This window comes from Carassius carassius, chromosome 3 (assembly GCF_963082965.1).
Source record: "Carassius carassius chromosome 3, fCarCar2.1, whole genome shotgun sequence".
Lineage (NCBI taxonomy): Eukaryota > Metazoa > Chordata > Actinopteri > Cypriniformes > Cyprinidae > Carassius > Carassius carassius.
This window is the reverse complement of record NC_081757.1, coordinates 7,783,300-7,807,741: the sequence shown is the minus strand read 5'-3', so window position 1 is coordinate 7,807,741 and position 24,442 is coordinate 7,783,300. Positions and strand designations below refer to the sequence as shown.

Genomic DNA, 24,442 nt, shown 5'->3' with positions numbered 1-24,442 from the left:
ATCCAAATAAACGAAAGCCAAGTGAAGATTCAAGAACAGCTATAAAAATAATTCCACATCATGTTTCATAAAATATTCTCAAAAAGACATGCTCAATGAAAATAACGTCCTTTAATGTGTGTGTTTTTTTTTTTTTTTTTTTTTTTGTGAATCTCTGGTGCCTTGTGCTGTTTTTATCACACAAGAAAATGTATTCAAAAGTCTCTCCTTGATGTCTAGGAAATATCATTGAGATTTTAAAGTGGTCTCGTTGTCATTTTCATAAAAAAAAAATAGTGCAGCACAATTTTTTCATTTGGCATGAAATGTTGCTTTAAAACATTGCATGCAATAGCAGTGTGCAGGATTCATCTAATTTTCTCCTAATATATTCCCATGCACCAGCTTATAGTTTTCACAAGGAGATGCATTTTCATTTCTATTTTGACTTTTGAAATCAGGGGTTGACTAACCTGCTGCCACCCCTCAGCCTCCCAGGCCGGTGGACAGGCCACCTGGTTGCAGGCCTGCAGTTCTGGAGGTCTTCTCTCCACACACTCTACCCTGGACACAGATTCAGTGCGGTTTCCCGCCACAGACCTCATGCAGGACACACTGCGCGTCTGCAGCCCCACACCACACGACACAGAACACGGGTTCCACACGCTCACCTCCCATCTGAAGAAAACACACCAACACACAAACCATTTCAAATGAATGTGTTATACAGGATATTCAGTGAAAACTTTTTTCCAGTGGGAATAGATTGGATCATGAAAAGTAGATATTTTATCTCATTATGAAGTCAGAACTGGATGTAAGTTTGGAGTGGATTGAGGAGGCCCAGCTCTATTTACTTATAATAGCTTGAAAATAGCAGTTTGGCAAGTGGTTGATGACTGATATTTAAGTATCATTTATATATTATATTTAAGTATAAATTAATACTATTTAATTTTAATATTTTAAGTATTTAATTTTATTTATATATTTAATTTAAATTTTAGTTTATTGTTATGTGATTAATTTAATACTTAATAATTTATTGGTTTATTATTTAGTTAATTTATTATTAATATTTGATAATTCATTTGAAATAATTTAATAATTAAATTTTCAGTTTTTTATTTAATTTAAATATTTAATTTAAAAAAGTTGTTATGTGCTTAATTTAATATATATATATATATATATATATATATATATATATATATATATATATATATATATACAGTATATTAGTTTTGGTTAACATTAACCAACAGTCCGAGCAGTCTAGGTGACATCAGCCAAAAACTAAAGTTGCTTCAGATGCAGGGCAATTTATCACTTGATTTATTAGATGAATTATAATAATACAAAACAAACATAAAAATTATACATTGTAAAGAAAAATATTTTATTTTGAATAACAATCAATAAGAATTCATGCACAATAAGACCAGGAACATGAATTAAGAAAGTAAATCATTTAGAATACAAAATGCCAACAATAATCCTTAACACAATAATCTATATGTTTATGATTTAGCAGAATATTATTATATGTTTATTGTATAGTAATGCAAAACATAAAGTGACATTGCCATAGACTTTGAACTTTAAGATCCCTGGCATTCCCAGACAATCATGATTGGAATGATCCATATGAAGGCGATCATTTGGCTTAAACACCAGGCATTTCCAATTCAAACAATCCTGCCTATATGATCTGAGATAACAATTGAGCTTTTGTCCATAAGCGTACGAACTATTGTAATATTCTATACCACAGTACATAAAAAGCCACATGAAAGATATAAGCTCCAGTAAAATCATTTATTCCATATTGCACTGCACTTAAAAGCCAGCTGTCCTGCTTTTGTTGGCAAATGGTCAGTTAACAGGAAATCACATTATTTTCATCACATGTCCTTATTTTCAGAGCGGCCTGACAGCCTGCTAAGATTAAATCTGAGTTTGGTCTTTGAACATAATCTAGGCCAGCGGTTCAATTTGAGCTCCTTGTTAAGAAGCTGGATGAATTATAATGTAGTTTTTTCCTTACTTGCTTTTGCACGCAATATCTTTCCATGAAGATATTGAACAAACACATTTGTGTTGGAAGAATTAATTATTGGCTTCTGCTAAGGCAAGCATCACTGTATTATTATTATTATTGTGCATATTTATGGTTAAATAGGGTTGTGCTATTACATTTTAAATTAACAGACTTAAACCTGTCAGTCTTGTGAACAGATTTTTGCCTGGCGGATGATAAACTGTTAAGAAAATGCCATAGACTTAACTGAGCCACAACATCACACACTAATATCTGGTTGCAGCATCTTACCAAACTGATCGCAGAATTAGGGCAAGATTATGAGTAAATAAAGTCTTTATTTTCAGACTGTTCCTCACACAAAGGGATTGAATGACATTAAAAACAAAAAGTTTTGTGTGCTTTTTAGACCGTTGACAAATAGTTATTTGTTATGTTATTTTTTGGCAAACTATTAATTTAAGCAACACATGGAACTAATGACTCAAAAAAGATGATGAAGGAATATTATTTTGTTCTTTTCATCATTATAATGATTATTCACAAATCATTATTTATTACTCATTGTTTAGTTCACTCTTTTTACTATCTAAACTTTTGGGCTCAGGAAGATTCTTTATAAATAAATATATATATATATATATATATATATATATATATATATATATATATATAAGGATGTATTAAATTAATAAAAAACGACAGAAAATACATCTATAATAATGCAAAAATTTAAATTTCAAATAAATGCTATTCTTTTTAAATTTGTTTAAATACAGTAATTTATATATATATATATATATATATATATATATATATATATATATATATATATATATATATATATATATATATATTTGTGTGTGTGTGTGTGTCTAGTTGTGTGGATGGGTTGGTGTGTGTGTGTGTGTGTGTGTGTGTGTGTGTGTGTGTGTATATATATATATATATATGAATAAAGGATCCTAGCAAAAATGCACACACCGCAGCACTTTCTCATAAAGAGAGAAATTAGCTTATAAAACAATTGTCGTTTGGACCATACCTCGGACGACATGGCTGAGGGTTACAGATGCGAAGCGAGGAGAGCAGCGCTTTGGAGCCGTTGCAGAGTGTGTCATCAACAATTTCCTTCTTCAAGGTGCTCACACACCTGACAACAGCCATCTCTTTGCCTGCAAAACAACACTGTGAGGAACAAGGCTTTTGGCAAAGGAGTATTTCAGTATGTATTTTGTTGCCCAGGCTGATCACTATCAGCTCTCTTAGCAATTTTAGATTTCATGCCAATTTAATTTAATCTGGAAAGCTGTACATGTAAAAATCTAAATCAGTTATTTTGCTGTAGAAAATTCTTGATAAAAGCTATTTGGGCAGTAAATGCATTAGAGCATTTGTTTTCTCTAATGGATTTCATGGAGGCTCACCAACAGCACATGAAGCAGAGCAGGGAGTGAAGCCCATGTTTTCCCAAACATAGCCGTGCTGATCAGTGATCTCATGGGCCCTCAGGGGCCTCCAGGATGAGTCTGGAGATGCTAAACAGGGGCCTGAATCACAGGTCCTTTGTAAGAGAGGCTTGTCCTCATCACACTCTTCATCAGGTAGTTCGACTTCTGCTTGAGTGAAAGACAGCAGCACTTTACATTTCACCTGACGCCTTTGAACGCCCAGACCACAAGACACACTGCAGGATGACCATGGACCCGGGATGAACCTGAACACAAAACACGCGGTAAAAAAAAAAAATCACATTATGAATCGAAAACATTTTAAAGACAGGCAATTTCACAACCAGTTGAACCAAATGAAAATTGCAAACAAATGTGAAAAAAAAATTATATATATATATCGTTTTGTTTTGCTATTGCATTATCCTCACTAACTACACACAAAGATAAGGTTAGTCAAGTTGAAAATCAATCATCTATTTAGTGAAATATAACATATATTAAGTAATAAAATATTTTATATACGTAAATGTTACATTAAAATCATTACATAAAAATTATAGACAGTACATACTGTATATAAATAATTTTCAATTGCAATTTTAGATAAAGTTATTCAATAATATATGTTTGATATGTTTCACTATTTCTATATTTCTATCTACCCATATTGCTCTGTGGGAAAAGTGAAAAGTGAAGACTGTTAAATTTGAAACACTTGCTTTAATCCTTTATGTAACAATAAACCCAAGTACTATGGTAGCTATAATAACAATGAAAACAATATAGCATTGATAAATATAGCATTAACATGGACCAAAAGACTTTGATATTTAAGAGTCAACCGCACTTAGAATAAACGTGATCATAAAAATAGATGTGGCAAGGTCTCCTAATGAACCACAGAATGATTTTCCCATATTTCTGTTGAGAGGAAAATGACTCTTTTGGAAAATATTGCTGAAATGCATAGCTTGCGTGATCTGTGAATAATTGGATTCAGGAATAAAAGCACAACATGTTCTTTGCCACCAATGCAATAAACCCAAGATGAACATGCTTTGCCGACTCAAGCTTTTCAAAACTTGTGTAAATTTTTTCCTGTTATGTTATTAAATGCAACTAAAACACACATGAAACACTAGTGATCTGTAAAACTATTTAAGTATTGTGGAAATATGTTTGTCCGGAGTGGGTGTAAATGCACACCTCACGCCACCCCCTGTCTAAATACTTTCCAGGCTTAAGGGATTAAAGTTTATGAGATCTGTTATTCCCCATAAGCCCCAAACATGTCATGTTTGGACTAATGTAGGGGTGTCATTCAGGGAATATTATGATGTCAGAACACCTCATATGATTGAGAAAACAGGCGATGAGAATTAGTGACTTGACATGCACGAGTATGAGTGAACTTATTAGCATTATACTGAATTTTGATTAGACTTTTTTTTCTCTCTCTCACACACACACACACACACACACACACACACACACACACACACACACACACACACACACACACACACACACACACACATTTATTCTAGATATTTTTAAAATGATAACTCAAATGTAACAAATATATAAATAAACCCCAACTTAAATCAAATATAAAACAATAAATAAAATTAAAGGTGAATAATATAAAAACAATCCAATATAAATAAATAAATAAATAATTTTACTATATTTAATGTTTTATTAAATTCAAAATTATTTAATTTAACTTAAAGGAAGTTACTGTTCTTTGGTAGGTGACACCCTGATGCCGTTCCAATCCCGTAAAACCATCTTTCATCTTCAGAACACAAATTAAGATATTTTTGATTAAATGTGAGAGCTCTCTGGCCCTCCATAGACAGCAGGTCTTACGGGTTTGAAACAACATGGGAGTGAGTAATTAATTACATAATGTTAATGATTGGTTGAACTATCCCTTTATTGTATGTTTTAGGCCTGTGATTATATGTGGGTGCATCTTTGAGGCTGCTAATACACAGAGCAACTTTTTAAGGAATTTTGCTGGGCAACTTTATTTTTAGCTTTGTTACTTTCCCATTGAGAATGCATAACAAATTTCTATCTGGATATTTTAGATCGGTTGTGGGCCTTGTGTCTCACCTGGTTGCCCACTGATGCCAACATTTGCTCAAAAAGTTGCCATGTGTAGCATCAGCCTGAGAGCGAATATATCAGAGAATGGATTCTAATCTCTGGATTAGAGTTCAGAAAGACGACAGGTCTGAGTGGAGGTTCCTTCACCAGAGTGTCTCCTCCACTTTTATCAAAGTAGGGATAAGATGAGGCTTTAGACTCCACAACTACATCCAACCCACATAATCCACTCATCCAAATCACAGAGACGAGCATCCAGCCATGAATTCCACAGCAAAGTGGACTGGGCTCTCTATAAGATAGCACCCAGCCCTGGTGCACGCCACCTTAGATCACCCTAAATTTAGTTACTGGAGCAACAGAGCAGAACGCAAAAGAAGTGCTGCTATCGCTGAGTGATATACTCCACTTAAGAGTGTAATTCAAGAAGGGTTTGCAGACAAACGGTAGATCTTAACCCCCAATGCATTTATACGAACTGAAACGTTCTTCAATGGCTCTTCTATAAACCCTTAAACACTTTCACCCCTCATTCTTCTCGTTTTATGAGTCTCTGTGATAGATGCCTTTGGTAGACCACAGGGAACAGTGGCTGTCTGGATGTTGGCAGCCCGCTGTTTGCGGCTTTCAGTAGGGGTAGTGGGGGTCCATCAAGCTCCCCTGCCAACTATTAATAGGGGTATCATTTCAGAGACAGGAGGGGGGATAACTCTAATAATACCACAACAGGGAGTGAGAGTGGCCCGTGTGGCCTTGTTGAAGTAATGAAAGGAAACTGGACACACAGAGGTTAAAATGCAGACACGCTCAACTCTGGTTTCAGTGGCCATTTTTTCGGATGACAAACCAGCTAATGAAGCCTGATTCTTGTCCAGTTCTGGTTAAACAGGGCTGGGTGAAATGTATTTTTTACTGCCACTGTGTAAAAAGAACTCTCCCGAGTAACAGGTGAAAGAATTCATCTCTACAGGTTGAGAACATTTCTGAATGAAAAAATACATGACTGTATTGAGTTGCAATGCACAGAATGCGGTGAGACTGTCTTGGGATACCTGAGGATTCACGGTTCAGTGGATTATTGGTTATAAAAGGGAAAAGATAGATTTATATGTTTATTCAGACACTAGTAGCAAAGCCCAGACAGAATCTGCAGACATTTTCCGTATTTTCTGCAGATTCCCTGGAAAATTCTACAGAATTCTGCAGAATGGATTTGTCTTAAAATGTGTTAAATGGAACTAAAAGTATACCAGTGTAATATATATATTTTTCATAGCTGAAAGCAAATTAACCAAAATAACAATACAAACATTTGCTGATCTTTAGTTACAAAACTTCTGTTGGAACCTCCAGTTCCATGTGAGCTTGCTTGTAACTAACTCAAAGGTAAGGATGAAGCCAGTGCTGAATCCTTGGAATCTTTGTCTGCTGGATAAACTCCCACAAAGATATTGGACAGGTTTATTTTACAATAAATCAGAGCAAAGGTAATGTTTATCTGCATGACACCATGACATCATATGGCCTCGCACTCAAATGACCTAGAAGTTCTCAGCAGTGAGTGAAAGGTAGGGCTGAAAGATACAGCTAAAATATTCAACAATGCATAACTTTTTCAGTCTTTTGATAACATTGAAACATATATATATATATATGTGTGTGTGTATATTATATATATGTTTATGCACTCAATCTGAAATTACTTTTCCTCCAATAAAAGGAACAATCATTTGATAAATAAAAAAAAACACATTTTTCACACTTAAAGATATTATTAAAATACATCATTATTCAAAAGTTTGAGGTTATGTTTTAAATATTGTATATACATGGACCATGGTTTCCACAAAGAAAGAAAGAAAAAATGAAAGAAAGAAAGAAAGAAGCCGTACAACTGTTCAACATTTCTGACACATTAAAATATTTCAAAGTTTTTTTGTTTGAATTTTGATGATTAGAGCTTAAAACTCATAAAAGTCAAAAATCCAGTATCTTTTTCATGATACTTACCTGTAATGTACAATATAAAGAAAATAAACTCACGTAGGATCTTCCAAGGCTATTTTGGTTTCTTCCAACTCTTGAGCCTGTTTCAACCAGGGCAGCTTGGCTTCAACAGGTTGGCTCTCTGAGAAAGCAATAAACACAATATTGGATAACATTATTGTAAATAAAAAAAGTAATCATGCACCGAGTAGAGCATTTAAACCTATCTTCCTCTCTATTAACAGATATCACCAAATCTGATCTAATTAAAGAGTCAAAATATTTTAACTCTACTTAAAAGTCCATTTTATACAAGTAAGCATATTCATGCTGATAAATGCGGCTTTGATCTTGCTACAAAACTTTCTGGTTAAGCTAGTTAAAATGCTGATGGAAACTAGCAGACCAGCATCTAATACACAACAGAAACCGCTCTTTTTATATGTACTGAAACTCTAACTTACCACAGTACAGAATTTAATGTCAGATATTAAAAACATCTAAAATTATAAAAACAATTTTGAGGTTCATAATGGTAAAAAGTGGCGCTTGGCTACTTATAAGAGCCCATTAGTTGAGAGTGGTGTGGGAAAATCAATTCTGGGCTGATAACCAAAGGTTGTAGGTTCAATCCCTGTAAGTAGTGATCCACAAACCATCGCCCATTGTACTTTTGAGCAAGACACACAACCTCAGGTTACTCCGAGGAGGACTGTCAAGGTATTAAGTGTTCTGTAAACTGTTTTGGATGAAAGTGTCAGATAAAAGATGACAAAAAGATACAGTAAGCCAAGTTGTGCGAAATCAGTGTCGAGGGACACTCACATTTCACCAGAAACCCTTCCTGCTATGAACATCTGTTGTACCATCACTGGGTCATACGTCTTTGTGAAGGTTACAAAGCCAGTTTGAGTCCGGCTGCTTCCCCTCCAACCCCCAACCCTAACAAAGCTAATAAAGCTCAACATAAATCTCCATGTGACAACCAAATATTTATGCAAGCAACCATTTATTGATCTGGAACAGGATTATCACAGCTGTTGGTGACTGTGGGGCAGCAGTAAAGTCTCGCGGCAGAACATGCCGAGGGCTCAGGGTTTGGCTCTTCAGTCGGGGTTTCTGGGTTTCTATGATGGCAGACGTCCTCAGATTTGGCGTGCGGGAAGGTCGAGATGAAATAGCAGGCAATAGACCCTCTGTCATTTCAACCCACTGTTTTTACAAGCATGTCAGGCTCAAGTTAAGTGTGGAATTGATTGATTCGAAGAGAATTATTGGTGAAAAAAAGCTCACAGATGTTTCTGATTAGGGTTACTTGAATTTTGGCATCGTTGCGTAACTGATATTACATTTAAAGGAATACACTACTGTTCAAAAGTTGGGGTTGGTGAGATTTTTGAATGTTTTTGAAAAGTCTCTCAGGATCACCAAGGTTACAATTATTTCATCAAAAAATACAGTAAAAACAGTAATATCCTGAAATATTATTACAATTTCAAATAACTGTTTTCTATTTGAATATATTTTCAAATCTAATTTATTCCGGTGATTCAAAGCTTGGATTTTTAGCATCAATACTCCAGTCTTCAGTATCACACGATCCTTCAGATTCTAATATGCTGATCTGCTGCTCAAGAAGCATTTATTAGTATTATTAATGTTGAATACAGCAATACATTTACCAGAAGCCATGACTTTATTGATTCATTTAATGCATTACTGCTGAATTAAAGCATACATTTTTCATATAAAAAGTCTTACTCCAAACTTTTGAGAGGTATGTAAATGAAAATAATACTTACTCTCATTTCATTTCAAACCTGAGCATTTGTTCAGTGGAACACAAAGGAGAATTATAAGGGATCTTCAAGTCTCTCTTTGGGTTTGCAATGACATTATGGTCATTCGTTTATGACAGAATTTTCATTTTTGGGTGAAGTATTTCTTCAATGAAAACTTGGAGGATTTAAGCAAAGCTTGTAAATGTAAAACACGTGTGAGGAGGAAAAGTGTTAGACGTCTAGATGACAAACACCTCCTGTTATGTGCCTGAACTCACAAGTTTTCTGTCTCGACAAAGGAAGTTTGATTCATGAGCAGACGGGACTGTGTTTGGCATGACTTGGCATGAAAAAAGGAAAAAAATTCATGTACCCGGACAAATCACTTGAACTAATTACACAAGACTTTATGACAAGGGTGTCTTGCCAAAAAGACGTAACATATTTAAGTGAGAAAAGACACGGTAACACGGAGAGACCCAGATGAAATTTTGGTTGTGCTTTCAAAGAGTTCTCAGAAATGCTTCAACTTAGATGTTTCTTCAAAAAATAGCTTTGGATAAATTCAAATAAATAAATAAAATGAAATAAATAAAGCTTGACAAGCGTGCAAAGCAATACTGTTAGGATATAAAATAAAATGTGATAAAAAAAATGTAATAAAAAAAAGTTGACAAGAGTACATAGCTATAAAAATTATAATACAATAAAATAAAATAAAATTATGTATATTTATGAAAATGTATATGTATAAAGTTGTGCTCATAAGTTTACACACCCCTTAATAATTGAAGCAAAATAAGTGGGATCATAAAAATGTTTTTTTTAATTAGCACTGTCCTGAATAAGCTATTTCACATAACATATGTTAACATATACTCCACAAACCCTTGAATCTTAACACTATGTGTGATTTCCTGGATGATCCATTTTTATATTTTGTGATATTTGTTCATGAGTCCCTTGTTGGTCCTGAACAGTTCAACTGCCTGCTGTTCTTCAGAAAAATCCTCCAGCTCCTGCACATTCTTTGGTTTTCCGGACCAACAAGGGACTCATGAAAAACTATCACAAAATATAAAAACAGTTGTGGAACATCCAGGAAATCACAAATAGTGTTAAGATTCAAGGGTATGTAAACTTTTGAATGGGATAATTTTTATAAATTCAGTTATTATTTGGTCTTGTGGAGTATATGTAAACATCTGTTATGTGAAATAATTTATTCAGGACAGTACTAAATAATAAATAACATGCAATTTTCATGATCCCTCTTAATTTGTTAAAATGATGAACATTTTCCATATTCTGCAAGGGATATGTGAACTTATGAGCACAACTATATATATATATATATATATAGTGGTGGGCACAGATTAATTTTTTAAATCTAGATTAATCCCACTGTAATCTTGGAATTAATATAGATTAAAATGGCTCACTAAAAGTAAGTCTTTTAGAACGGGTTTCTCAAGCCAGGTGGTGCATTAGACCAGGGGCTCATCTCCTGTTTCCAAAATGCATCACAAACTGCTTGAGAAAGCTGTAAACGAATTCCACATTGCACAAGGTGCAAACAACCTTACGCCTGTTTTACACATAATCCGTCTGCAGTGCGTATGCGTTTCGTATTTTTTTACGCACCCATGTTAACAGATTCCAGCGTTCACACGGTTGCGGTCCGTCAGTGCGCTCCAGGTGATCGATCGTTTATGTACCGAGTAGCGGACTGCAAACGCGTCCTGTGTGAAAGCAAAATGAGTATAAGTCCGTGCTGCTTCTGCACCCAGTGCAGTAGCTGGGGTCAGCGGGGCCCCAGTGAACGTTGTTTTTATTTGTTCGTTTTTATTTTATTTGTGCTATTTACACAATGTTTAAGTTTTTTTTTTCAAGTTTGTAGGTGTCAAGGTACAGAAACTGAATAATTAAATGTAAATAGCACTGGATAGTCTTCAATGTAAAAATTAAATATACAATCAAAACTACATTTACTCAGACACCTTCAACATTTCTCACATTATTACAGTTTATTTGCTATCGCTTGTAAAATGGTTCTAAAATATGACAAGAACTTAGAGTTAAACTGTGTCAGAACAAATTTGTCTTGATAATGTCATAACTTTGATAGAAATGTATGTAATGGATTACAATCAACCAAAACTACAGACAACTGTTATTATGACAATATTTACACTACCATCAATACTTTGTTGAACAATTACCAAGCAATGCTTAATTTTGTTCAGACTGTGGTGTGAAAAGGTTGCATTAGCAATTCAGAAAAAGAAAAAAAACCACATAAGCAATACATGGTGCTTTATAAAGTGCTGAATAATTTTTGATATACAATTTTTTTTTATCAATTTCACTAGTAGTTCACTGTATGAAGATTCTTTGGGTATAATATGTCAAAGTTCACTTAATTTTGCTATACTCACTTACATAAATGTATTATAGTGTCCTGTACCTACTAGTCAAATATATCAAAAATTATATCTGGTGTAGCGGATCTGACCCGAATCAGACAAATAAAAGAGTCGATCATGACTGTGGTTGAAACATGAGCCAAATTCCTCAGGAAGGCAACCGGAGGTCATAAATCAGTCCTAGTGCCACAAGTCAGAAACAAGTTAACCAACCAACCAACTCTTTTACAGAACAGCTTTTGACATTAACACCATTAGTACAATTATTGACAATTTCAATTCAGAGAAGAGATTGTCATATTTGGGGCAAGTAATTGAGATGCAACACCAGACATCACATGTAAACCCATCAGAGTACTACACAAGATCCTTTGAAGATTGACTTCCCCCAGCAGAACCAGACTGAAATTCCTAAGGGGGAGCCTTTTAACCTTTGGTCTCCACAGAAATCTTGGTCAAGAGAATGGCACAGAAACTGTCTTTTCTGCATATATATGGACCAAAATGAACTCAAAAAGACTTATAAATGAATATAAGTCCATCGCTTCACTCCATATTAATTTATATGTAACCCACACATTTGATTATCATGTTATAATCACTTATTGTGTATGTCTTTTAATAACTATTGGATAGCTTAAGGATACATATTCATGTCTAGTATGTATGTGTTCGAATCTGTTAGCTTGAAACAGTCCTGACCATCAGTTATTTGTCAAATGTATCTTATTCTTGTTCTAGGAATCATGTCCAAAATGATGCCCTTCAAGAGCGGGAAAATTCGGACCACATACTTGATAAGATAACATATGATTTATGATACCCCCAAGCCAAGACAATATCTGATTGGTCAAGACAACATTTGAGGTGTGGCCAACAGGCCAGTTTAAATACTTAGGACACCATAAAATTTTGCTTTTAGTTTTTAGCTATGCGTTTAGCTTTTGCTATCAGTCATGTCTGCTTTTAGCTTTTAGCTTGCGTTAAGCTTCTGCTATTAGTCATGCCTGCTTTTAGCTTGTAGCTTTACTTCCTAGCTTTTGCTTCTAGCCATGCTTTTAATCATCACTGTTCTTTGAGTGGGGTTCCAGCGTGCTTCGGCCTGCACGCCTGCTGCTACTTAGCCACGATGAGAAGAAACACCACCTAGTCTCGTCAAACTTTACTTCTTTTCTTTTCCGTTTGAGAGTTTCTTGTTCTGAGTTAAGTTTTGTAATGCCGGTCTCCGAGTCTAACCTCGACTGCCCGTTCAACTTCAACCAGCCCACACAACTCTGCATCGTCAGCCAACGCCCAACCACGGGCTTCCCAAGACGTCACTTCAGCAACTACTGAACTTCCAGCCAATCAGCGACATCGGGAAACCACCTTTCAACGACAACAAAGGGGACTCCTTTTAAAAAGAAAGAAAGAAGAAAAAGAAAAAAAACACATAAGCAATACAATATGTATTGCTGTAAACTTGGGATTCCACATTCCCATTCTCTTAAACTCATCTTTCCCTAACTTTTGATCTTCCTGCAACTTGTGTGAATGTGTGAGTGCGTGCGTATGTGTTAGATTAGTTTATATGTCTTAGATTTATCTAATAAAGCCTTATTCATATTGAAAAGAGAAGTATCTTGTGTTTTGTGCTTACAAGTTAATGTCTTAAACTGCCGATCTTGTTACTGTGCTAATTGATAGTGTTTTCACTATACTTTGGATATTAATATCCAGCGCAGATTTGATGTTAAACGGCTCGTTCAGTGAATCGCAGGGCGTCTCAGTGATCAGCCATGAAACAGTGATTCTTTTCAAATTCCCTTTAAAATCTTAAATGATTCCCTTTGAGCTAAATTGACCTGTTTCCCTTACACTGGTGTCTGAATAATTTTTGGTTTGACTGTGCATTAATTCTTGTTAAAACCACAAAGTAATTCAGTCAAGAGCAGTGAGTGATTTTCTTTCATTTTCTTGGATTAACATTACAGCAGCCAGTAGCTAAATTATGACGATGAACGCATCCAATATAATACACATTCCATTTTTTTCCTCAACTGTTTACTTTCACTTAAGAAATAACTGTTTTTTCGAGCATACTTTCTAAGGCGGGTATTTTGACATATTTTGTATGTATTTGTCGACACAAAAGCAAAAAGAAGCAGATTCGGTGTTCAAGTGTTTTGAGATGCCTTTCTCTGCGTGAGCCCTGAACAACAGAACACCGCGGTGCTGAATTGGGCTCACTTATATCTTTTTGTTTATTCAAACTGCAATTTGTTTTTGTTCGTTCAGGTGCAGGAGGGACTTCGAGGAGAACTTCGCAGAAGAGAGCTCTGTTCAGTGTCGCTGTCCGTGATACACGGCTCTCTCTCTGCGTGCGCACCGTGTTAGCACGTCACGTTTGATGTGGTAATTTCACAGTAGGTTTAAAGACTCGTTCTCGCCCCCTACAGATTAGGCTAGGTATAGATCCGCGATAAAATATCAAGGTGAAAGTCATCATAGCTTGCTTAGTATAGACCCAGCTCTCAACCCAACTTTGAGAATAGATTAATGGCGATATTTTTTTTATCACCCGATAAGAGTCTCACGTTAACGCAGCATGTTAACGCCGATAACAGCCCACCACTAATATATATATATATATATATATATATATATATATATATATATATATATTGTGACGAGACAATCTCCTCCCTGATTGTCACCGGCACCCCGTCCTAAATCGCCGCCCTTCACCAGGCTCCCGACTGGAGTGGGTGTGTGAGAGGAGGGGTGCTGGACGAGTCAGGGCTGGCGGCGTGTAGTGGGGCACACCTGAAGGAAATGGAGCCTCATCACCGCCGCTGTTTAAAAGCCCAACGCGCCTCTCCTCGGGAGACCGGTCTTTTCCCCGTGCATGCACACTGGTGTCCTCGTGGGTCCAGGACGGGTGCGTTGAGGGACTACCGCGCCACAAGAGACGTGACCTGCCGGACCCGCGATCAGGATGGGAACCGCACCTGTTTACACGGCCGTCGGGCCAGGATGCCGGGCCGTCCATCCCCTGCCAGCGTCACGGCCAACGAGAGTGATGCGGCCACTAGAGGAAGCCACCACCCCTCGCGCCCCGGACCGAATAGGGGAGCGCGTGCGGCCGCCGGACTCTGCCCCTTACCTGGACCCTTCCTCCATGAACACTGCCCGACCCACACAAACCCCGCAGCACGACAAGGACACCAGATTCCCTGTTTATTTTGGACACTCTTCCCCTTTGGCCACCTTTATCCCGTTTTATTTGATTTTCTGTTAATAAAAGCCTCTCCGAGGCCTGACGCCACGCCCACTGTGTCTGTCTTGTGCTCCCCCCGTCACAATATATATAGTTGTGTGTGTGTGTGTGTGTGTGTTGTTAAAATAAATGAATTATATTTATAGACATGGGGATATTTATAGACATGTGGATCACTGACTCATATGAACCACTTGTTGAATGAATTTGTTTTAACATTTTCACATAAATAATACAAACATATCATAGCTATAAATCCATTCAATAATAACAATAAAATCACAATTAATTTAGACTTTCAAAATTCATTATTCAAAATCAATTGCATTAACATTCTAATAGCTCTGTACTCTAATGACATTTTAATTATCTGTATTTATTTTCAGCCACTTGTTTAATTAATTTCTGATATAAAGAAGTAAACTTTAGTTAACTTTACTTCACTGGGACTAGAGAAAACAACAGATATCATAATGAGATTTCAAAAGAGATTTCATTCTCATGTTTTCTCCTACGTGAAATACACTGAAAGAAAAAAACAAGTCTGAAGTAACACGGACCTGACAGGAAAATAAAGTGAGAGTCAGAGAGAAGTCACAGGTATTAATTAACTCCACAGCAAGAAAAAGCTCTAAAACACACCGTGACTGACTCTCCATGAGCTCACTGTGACTGTCTGCACTTATGGAGCATTTCATATTCACATCACACGTTATTTCATGAGCATGTCTGTGGCACACACTCTTCTCTCCTGTCTGACAGCTGTAGGCTCTGACTGTTCCCTAATGGAGTCCGCTTTGGCTGTGTTCCAAAGTCTAGTGAGCTTCCCTGCTGCCTACATAAGCAACATCCTACACTGAGATGAAGAATCTACGCAGACTCAACGCAGTCAGCATTTCTGTACTTCACTCAAATACAAAATGATACAAAATGATAAACGTTTCTTTCCTGCAGTTCACTATCTCGGATGGATTTTTTTGCACTGCACATTCTCATTATATTCTCTGTGATGGATACACGCAGTGCTGCAAAATGGGGTTCCTTAAAGGGCAGCGTAATTTTATTACTAGGTTTTGGAACAGAGACTTTAAATGCTTCCCTGAAACAAATAAGTTCTAACAGCATTTTAATCATATCAATGTTTTAATGTTAGTTTTTATTAGTAGATGAATGGAGCTCAGCAGTGACTGCTCACTTTATCAGCGGCCTTGGCTCCAGATTTATTTCCCATTTATTTTCTCTGAAGGCATTTCAGAAAATTCTTCCATGAAGAGTTCAAAGCCTTGAACGAGACTAACCAGCTACGATGAATCACATTATTGCATTGTTTGATTTGTCAAAAAAAAACCCAAAGGAACTTGTGCGAGAAAGAAGTCAGCACTGAATGTATATTTCACCAAAAAGGCTTTCCTAGAAGGCACTGCGAGTCTTTGAAAACATAGATATATAAGGGATTCATAAAAGTCATGAAAGTCTTGAAAATTAATAAAATGTGATTGATAAATAAATAAATAATTGAATGAAATACATTATTTATTAAAGAATATACATTTTCTAACTTTGTCAAGCCGTTATCAGATAGAAAGTACTATTTATATTTATATTGCAATAAAATAAAATAAAACACTGTAATCATAAATGAATTGAAAGTGTAAATTCATGGATAATAAAAAGTTTACACCATTTACTTCTGGAATTATTTATAATTGTTATTTTTATTCATTTTAATTAAATATAATTTTTATACATATTTGGTCCTATTTATATATAATTGAACTACTTATTTACCCTAATTTAAATGCCCCCTCCTAGTTTCTTTAAATAAAAAAGTTTGAAAATAAGCGGTTTTGTCATTATAGCAAAAGAATTAGAAATATTTTTAGGGGCTTTCAAATATTGTCTTTGGCAATGAGGGGCTGGGTCTGTATTAGAGCATTATGTCATTAGCTTAGCAACACGACAATATTAAAATTATTCGGAATGAAATCATTTCAGATGTGCAATTCCTGCTTATGTAGAATGCTTTAAATCCACTGTATAAGGCTGTATTTCAGTGAGGATGCTGACTCACAAATCAGCTGACTATGTAGACAGTACTCAGCAGAGTAGCTCACTCGATAGTGGATCTCCTTTTTGTGTTTGTACCTCGTGGTTTGTGGCAGGCGACGGGGACCAGGCAGTCCTCTTTGATATGGGGTTTGTGATGAGGACTGCAGCCGCCAGTATGTTGACCACTGTGATCCACACACAGCACCACTCTGTACCGCAAACCTGGGCCGCAGGTGACCGTGCACTGGATAACACAGATAAAAAACACAAACAAATACATATTTCATCAAAAATACAGGCGAAAAGATTTTATATTGTGAAATATTAATTCAATTTAAAATTACTGTTTGCTATTTAAATATATTTTCAAATGTAATTTACTCCTGGTATAATACCTCTTTTCAATTATATATCAACATACATATAAACATAAAATAAATATAGTCCTAAAGACAGACTACTTATTATGGTGTCAATATTTTCAGCATTTTATAACTTACTAAAATATTGTGTCATCAGCTTTACAAAATATGCTAACATCAAGATGCTGGAATCAGCTTTGAGCATTAAATCTCATTCAGTTCATCATGAACAGAGCTGCTGTGTTTCAAATCAGTCATTCACATGATTTTATTTAGGTTAGGACACAGAAGCAGCTCACTAGTTTGTAAAACAGAGCTATAGATGGTCAATGGTCATCGGAAATGGAAGAAGAGGTCAGTAAAGATCACTTACCTGAGACCACTCCATGGCCATCCACTGCGGACACTCAAAGGTGTTGCAGCTCTGTTTGCTGATTGGTCGAGGAGAGTGTGTGCACTTCCAGTCCTCCACCTGCACGATCTGCCCGTGGACATCCTCCTCGACACACACCACGCTTCTCTCCTGAGATCCTCCTCCACACGACACCGAACACGACGTCCACGGGTTCTGCTCCCATCTGCAGCAATATTATACAAACCATTTTTCAGGACATTTTGATGAGATAGAAAATTGAAATAATTTGTAACATTATAAAAGTCTTTTACTACAGGGTTATTATTGATAACTAAAACGAAAACCATAAAATAATTTGTTACTTGAAATAAAATAAACTTTAACTAAAATAATTTATATACAGTGCCTTGCGAATGTATTCATTTTTCAAGTTTTGTTATGTTGCAGCCTTATGTTAAACTGCTTTAAATTACTTCTTTTCCACATCAGTCTACACTCCATACACAGTAACAGTGAAGCAAAAAACAGGTTTTTAACATCTTTGCAAATTTATTAAAAATAAAAAACTTAAATGATTCCATTGCATAAGTATTCATACTGGGACAATTGAAATTTAGTTCAGGAGCAATCATATTGCTTGTAGATGTTACTACACTTCAAGTGAAGTTAACTTGTGACAAATTCAATTGAATAGGTATGGTTTGGAAAGGCACACAGGTCTTCATAAAATATTTAACAGCCGATTATGCTCAGGGATCTGGAAGGAGGACCCAATTGCAGTTTGAGATAACGGTTTATTGACAACAGACTGATACAAGAGGGTAGTGAAGTGCACAATAGATACCACAACAGGAACATCGTAAACAGCTAGGGAAGGCCACTGGGACAGCTTCAGAAAACAACTGACAGAATACTTTGGCAACAGAGTGGGCGGCAAGACCAGGCTGATGGAGAAGACCACACAAGGCACCATAGAGCAGAGCTCAGACACTTGTTGACCGCTGACTCTGAAGCAGACCAAGTGCCAGACAGGTAGAACCAGGGCAGGACACACAGGGACAGGTCAGGAACTCGAACACAAGACTAGACAGGACAAAGCTCCACAAAAACACAAATAAAACCCAAGAATATAAACTAATGAACTAATAAAGAGTAAAGTAACAAAATAAGAAATCCCCAATTTAACCAACTTAAATATAAAAAAACAAGAATCAGGACTAAAGCACTAAATATTACAAGTAAAAGCAAAAAAAAGCAAGAACAAACAAATTACTAAAACAAGGAGCAAGACAAGAACATGGAACTACAAGGACTAACAAAACAAGGGCACAAGACCAACCAGGCGAGGAGACATGGACACATATTCAGCCACATCCACAGACAGAACCCAAGACATTGCCAGTGGGGTGAAAATGACCACGAACCAGCAAACACAAATGGGTAAGGGGCACTATAAATAGGGAGTAAAATACATGAGGGGCCAGGTGAGCACAACAAGAGGGTGTGGTAGAGAGGAAACAAGGAGGAGGGGCTAAGGGAGCACATGGCAGAGAAAACAATCAACAAGGTCATGTGCTGACACGAAACAAAACAAACAGAGCGACAGTGCAAAACCCTGACATGCATGTATGGACAGGTTGATGGCTAATTTCGCTGGTACTTGTGACTAGTGACAATAAAGGGCTACTACTATTTGAGGCTTTAAAGGCACTTCAGCTAAATAGTTAGTTAAGCGTATGAATACTTATGCAATGTACCCATTTCAGTTTTTTATTTTTAATAAATGTACGAAGTTGTGACAATTCTGTTTTGTCTTTGTTAATATGGTGTATGGACTGTAGATTTATGTGGGAAAAAAGTAATTTAAAGCAGTTTAACCTAAGGTAGCAACAAAAAAACGTGGAGATAAAGGAAGGGGTATAAATACTCAATTTTCATTTAGTCTATCTTGATGTACTAAAATAACAAAAACTGAAATAAAAAAAATGAATGAAAACTATGGACAACTAAAATTTAGATAAAATATAAAAACTAATTCAAATGTTAATAAAATCTAAAAATAGTATCTCAGTGACATCAAAAATAACCTGCTTTACTGTCACTTTTGATGAATGTAATATCTCTATGCTGATTAAAAGTATTAAAGTATTAATTTATTTCCGTATTAAACCTTACAGACCTTAAACCTTTAAATAATGTGCATCTATCAAAGTACTGAAATTATTACTTTTAAATAGATAACTCTTTCATCAAACTGTCCAGTATTAAAACTATGTTCTGGGCTTGCAGACTTGACAAATTAACATTCAAAGTTGGTCCTGATAAATGACGTTAAATTCTGCCAGTGAGCATCACTGATCTCCATGAGTATGTGAGCGGTAAGTGTGCTGTACAATAAATAATTTCATACCGTGGTAGAGGCTGGTACTGGTCGTAGGGCATCACTTCCTTGAACCCATCACTGCAGAGAAACAAACACCATTAGCTTTCAAGCCATTATCCACACTATCATAAGCTGATGAACAGGAAGTCTCATGCACAGACAGCCTCTGGTTTACTGAGATTTATTCTCCATTCATTGTGTTTAGTCATGGTGGGTCAATAAGACAGAACCAGCCTTTCGAGGCAGGGATCCATGTTGCACTCCTTGAGTTTGGGTGTGGGTTTGGTGTTTTCTGGGAAGCTGTGGCAAAGATGTTCCGCAACCGATTTGTTGAAACGAATGTCCATACAATCAGCCGAATTCAGCTGATAACCTTCAGAGATGACACAAAGCACCATTAAGCATAACTAATAACTAAGCAAAACTAATAGTCAAATGTTTATCAGAAATCAATATTAGCCAAGAATTTGTCCAAAATTTTTAGAACCTAAAAAGTATTATTTTACAAAAATGACGACTTTATTCAGCATTGTGTTCTCTTCCGGGTCTGTTCACAACACTGCAGTGACACTGCTAACATGTTATCTTTGTTATTGGGTGCACCAGAAAAAAATATCCGGAAGAGAAGACAATGCTGAATAAAGTCGTAATTTCTGTTATTTTTGGACCAAAATGTATTTTCGATGCTTCAACAAATTCTAACTGATGTCCCTGATGTCACATGGACTACTTTGATAATGTTTTTATTACCTTTCTGGACATGGACAGTATACCATACATAAATTTTCAATGGAGGGACAGAAAGCTCATGGACTAAATCTAAAATATCTTAAACTGTGTTCCAAAGATGAACGGAGGTCTTATGGGTTTGGAACGACATGAGGGTGAGTTATTAATGACATAATTTTCATTTTTGGATGAACTAACCCTTTGATGCATGACAGGTACCAAATCAATTATCTGCCAATATTAGAGTTTTTTTTTTTTTTTTTTTTTTTGTGCTTATTTCACTTATTTTACATTTAAAGCTGATACAAAGAAACAAAGTCCATCAAACATCAAAAATAACAGTCAGCTTATCATAAACTAATATTATCCAAAGACACATAAAACAAATTTTAGAAGTTATTTTTTCTAAAAACAGTTATCATTTATGACAAGGCAGCATTTTAATAATGCATGCATGAATCATATTACTACATGATAAATGGGTTCCAAATCAATTATCTGCCAATTTCAAAGCAGATATTAGATTTTTTTAATTTATCAGTATTGACATTGGTTGATACTGGATATATTTCAACTGATATCAATTGGATATACTTGTACAGTTAATTTCCCCTATTTTTACATTTAGATTATATATTTGTGAACCAGGACCACAAAATTCAGTTATATGGGTCATTCTTTCAAAATTGAGAATTATATGACAGAATTTCATAATCTGAAAATAATTATTGGCTCACCAGTATCGGACAGTAATATCCCAAATTTTTAAGCTTTGTGTTGTAGGTGTGCTGAACGAGTGTCTTTAGTGAATGTAAACCATTCAAATCACTGGGATTGATTAAAATGGCTATATTTAATCAATCTACAACACTTACCCCCTCCACAAGTGACGGAGCAGGGGAAGAAGTCAGTTTCCCTCCACTGGTAGCGGATGGGCTGGTAAAACATGAACTGCATCACTGTGTCTTTAGGGCCGGCGTACCTTACCTGAGAAGAATCCAGATTCACTTATAATGTGTTTGATGGTTTACTTTTAATAGTCATATTCATAATCACATCACACAAAAAAATGAGAAGCATTATCAGATAAAAGCCCATTCATTTTTAAAAACCAAATGATTTTGACATGTACAGTATACAAAGCAGCAAATTTACTCAAGGGGCTACAGTCCAACTCATGTCATGATTTGCATAGAAATCATCTGCCACTGAATATCTTCTAGTCTTGATTTCTGGAGCTGTGATGATTAGTTAAATACTTTTTGCGTGCTGCTGTGATTAACTAGAGTAATGAGTCATGTTCAATTACTGTAAGCCATAGTGTCAAGATTAATCAAGAATCTTCAGGTTGCGACATGAGAAAGTCTAACATGATTAAAATCACATTGTTCTGTGTTTACAGTTTGACGAGGAGAGTTAACACTGATTCTCTCTGCTCATCATGAAACTTCAACCTGAGTTTGTTTGAAACTTTCACAGTCAGAGCCTGTCCTCCAACAAAAAACGAACATATAGGTCGTTTGTGCAAGCACGTTATTACGACCTATATTTACATTTTAAAGTTAAGCGCCCTCTAGCAAGTGTAAAAATAATGACAGTAACGTGTTGCATCTGTCATCATGAAATGACGTATAACGTCATTACCAATCAAAATGTGAAAATGTGCAAAATGCATGATTACATAGTCGTATAATGCAATACGCTACCAATTGAACTACACAAAACCCAAATTATAGCGCAAATAAAAGAGTACAAAACATTAATATGAAAACGTCCTGTAGCCGATAGGGGCACAGTAGTATGCGCTCTGATGGGTCGTATTTCAGGGATTTGGACGAACGACCTATACGAGTGTATTGGTTGGAGGACAGATTGAGTCTACCTATTAATTGTAAAAATTTTCATCTTCAGGTTGTGGTTCACGCATAAATTCTTTAATATAACTTTTATATTTTTAGTAATATTTTTTATAGATGAACATTTACTGGACTGAAGCAACTTAGGTTTACTTGATTTACATTTTTTAATTAGAAAAATCAAGTAAAAGTAAATATACAAAAAGATCCATGGATCCATATTTTTTCATCTCTCAATCATTGCACTGCATTATGTTTTATCCCTACAATAAAAATGAGAGAGATTTGAGATAAAAATTAAGCATTTAACATATCATCACTAAGACATATTATTGCATTTTATGTAAATACAGTAGTCTGCTTTACAGTTATACAAGGAGCTTTATAATCTCCTATATCATTGTATGAGCCATAATAGCTTGATGTGTCAAATATGATTACTTTCTAAATCCCACATCAACCTCGACTAGTTGAACAATACAAGTAGACATGAAACTTCTCTTTTAATTATTTTAAATAAATAATATAAACTTGCATAACCTACCCTTGAACTGAGCAAAGTTTTTAAAAGCACTAAGTAGGCCTATTAAAAACATTTATTTTAACATTAGATGTTAAACTTGATGTTAAATACACTATTGTTTTATATAGACTATAGTCTACACAGTATTTAATGCAATAACATCACCAGTAACAGTATTTACACTACAGAAAAATTAGGAGTAATTCCTTAGTAATGCATTACACCCAACACTGATTATTAACATTGTAAAAATATAAATTAAACAACATATCATTATAATTACAGTATTATGTATAATAAAACTGGAAATTTGTTTTAAATATTTCTCCAATCTTCTTTTGTAGTTTTATCTTACAAAGCAGCGTTATGAATACAACAGACCATACACTTTTGTTGTGTGGAAAAGAGGTGCATCACATCTTGTTTGTATGTTATAAGGGGGGAAAAAATAATGGAGGTTTGAAAGAGTAAATAATATGTTTTTTTCCTTAATTGTTCCAGTTTTGGTTAAACTATTCCTTTCAAATTTTAGGAGGTACTTCAGTTAGATGACTCATGGGTTCAATCTCCAACACAAGAGAAGATCCATCAAACAGACTATCTCTGACTTTCTTTCTATTACCACTTGCAGATAAATTTGTCATTCGGCTTTCATTACCCACCTTTATAGTGAAGTCTGCAGACAGCGGTCCATAGCAGCGGAGGGTCTGTCTGTCTGCTCCTCTCTGGTACTCCACCGTGTTGTTACCCAGTGAATGAGAACCTGAAGAGCTGAACACCACCTCTTCTCTCCTGCTATTTGGTGCATGAGCTTCAATCACTGAAATACAACATTTAAGGTTAAATGAGTGATTTCGCAGGATTACCACAAATGAAATCTTGCTACTACCTAACAGATATTGCTGAAACAGGTGTACTGAGAAAGCACACCTGTCCCTAAAGCAGTGCTAACTGTCAGCGGAATGGATCACTACTAAAATTGTACTCTAAAAAACTGAACTCTAAACTGTAACACGGCCTACCTGTCAAGCACTCTGCATGTTAGGGTTGGCTGACCCGTGTTTCGTTTCAGATGGAGGTTGTGTGGTTGTCTGGCAGACGCTAAACAGATGAAACTCCCTACTACTCTTTTAAAAACTAAAAT

General features: G+C 35.6%; 1 protein-coding gene across 1 annotated transcript in view; it reads right to left on the bottom strand.

Moving 5' to 3' along the window:
- LOC132117872 (ADAMTS-like protein 3) overlaps positions 1 to 24,442 on the bottom strand; it is a 172,676-nt gene that overhangs the window by 26,187 nt on the left and 122,047 nt on the right. The window contains exons 9-18 of the mRNA XM_059527206.1: positions 23,961 to 24,118; positions 21,795 to 21,906; positions 20,425 to 20,563; positions 20,218 to 20,268; positions 17,826 to 18,030; positions 17,187 to 17,334; positions 7,633 to 7,717; positions 3,448 to 3,737; positions 3,066 to 3,195; positions 453 to 657 (exon numbers count right to left, since the gene is read on the bottom strand). Of these exons, the coding sequence (XP_059383189.1) occupies positions 453 to 657; positions 3,066 to 3,195; positions 3,448 to 3,737; positions 7,633 to 7,717; positions 17,187 to 17,334; positions 17,826 to 18,030; positions 20,218 to 20,268; positions 20,425 to 20,563; positions 21,795 to 21,906; positions 23,961 to 24,118 (1,523 nt within the window). The remainder of the gene's footprint in view (positions 1 to 452; positions 658 to 3,065; positions 3,196 to 3,447; positions 3,738 to 7,632; positions 7,718 to 17,186; positions 17,335 to 17,825; positions 18,031 to 20,217; positions 20,269 to 20,424; positions 20,564 to 21,794; positions 21,907 to 23,960; positions 24,119 to 24,442) is intronic.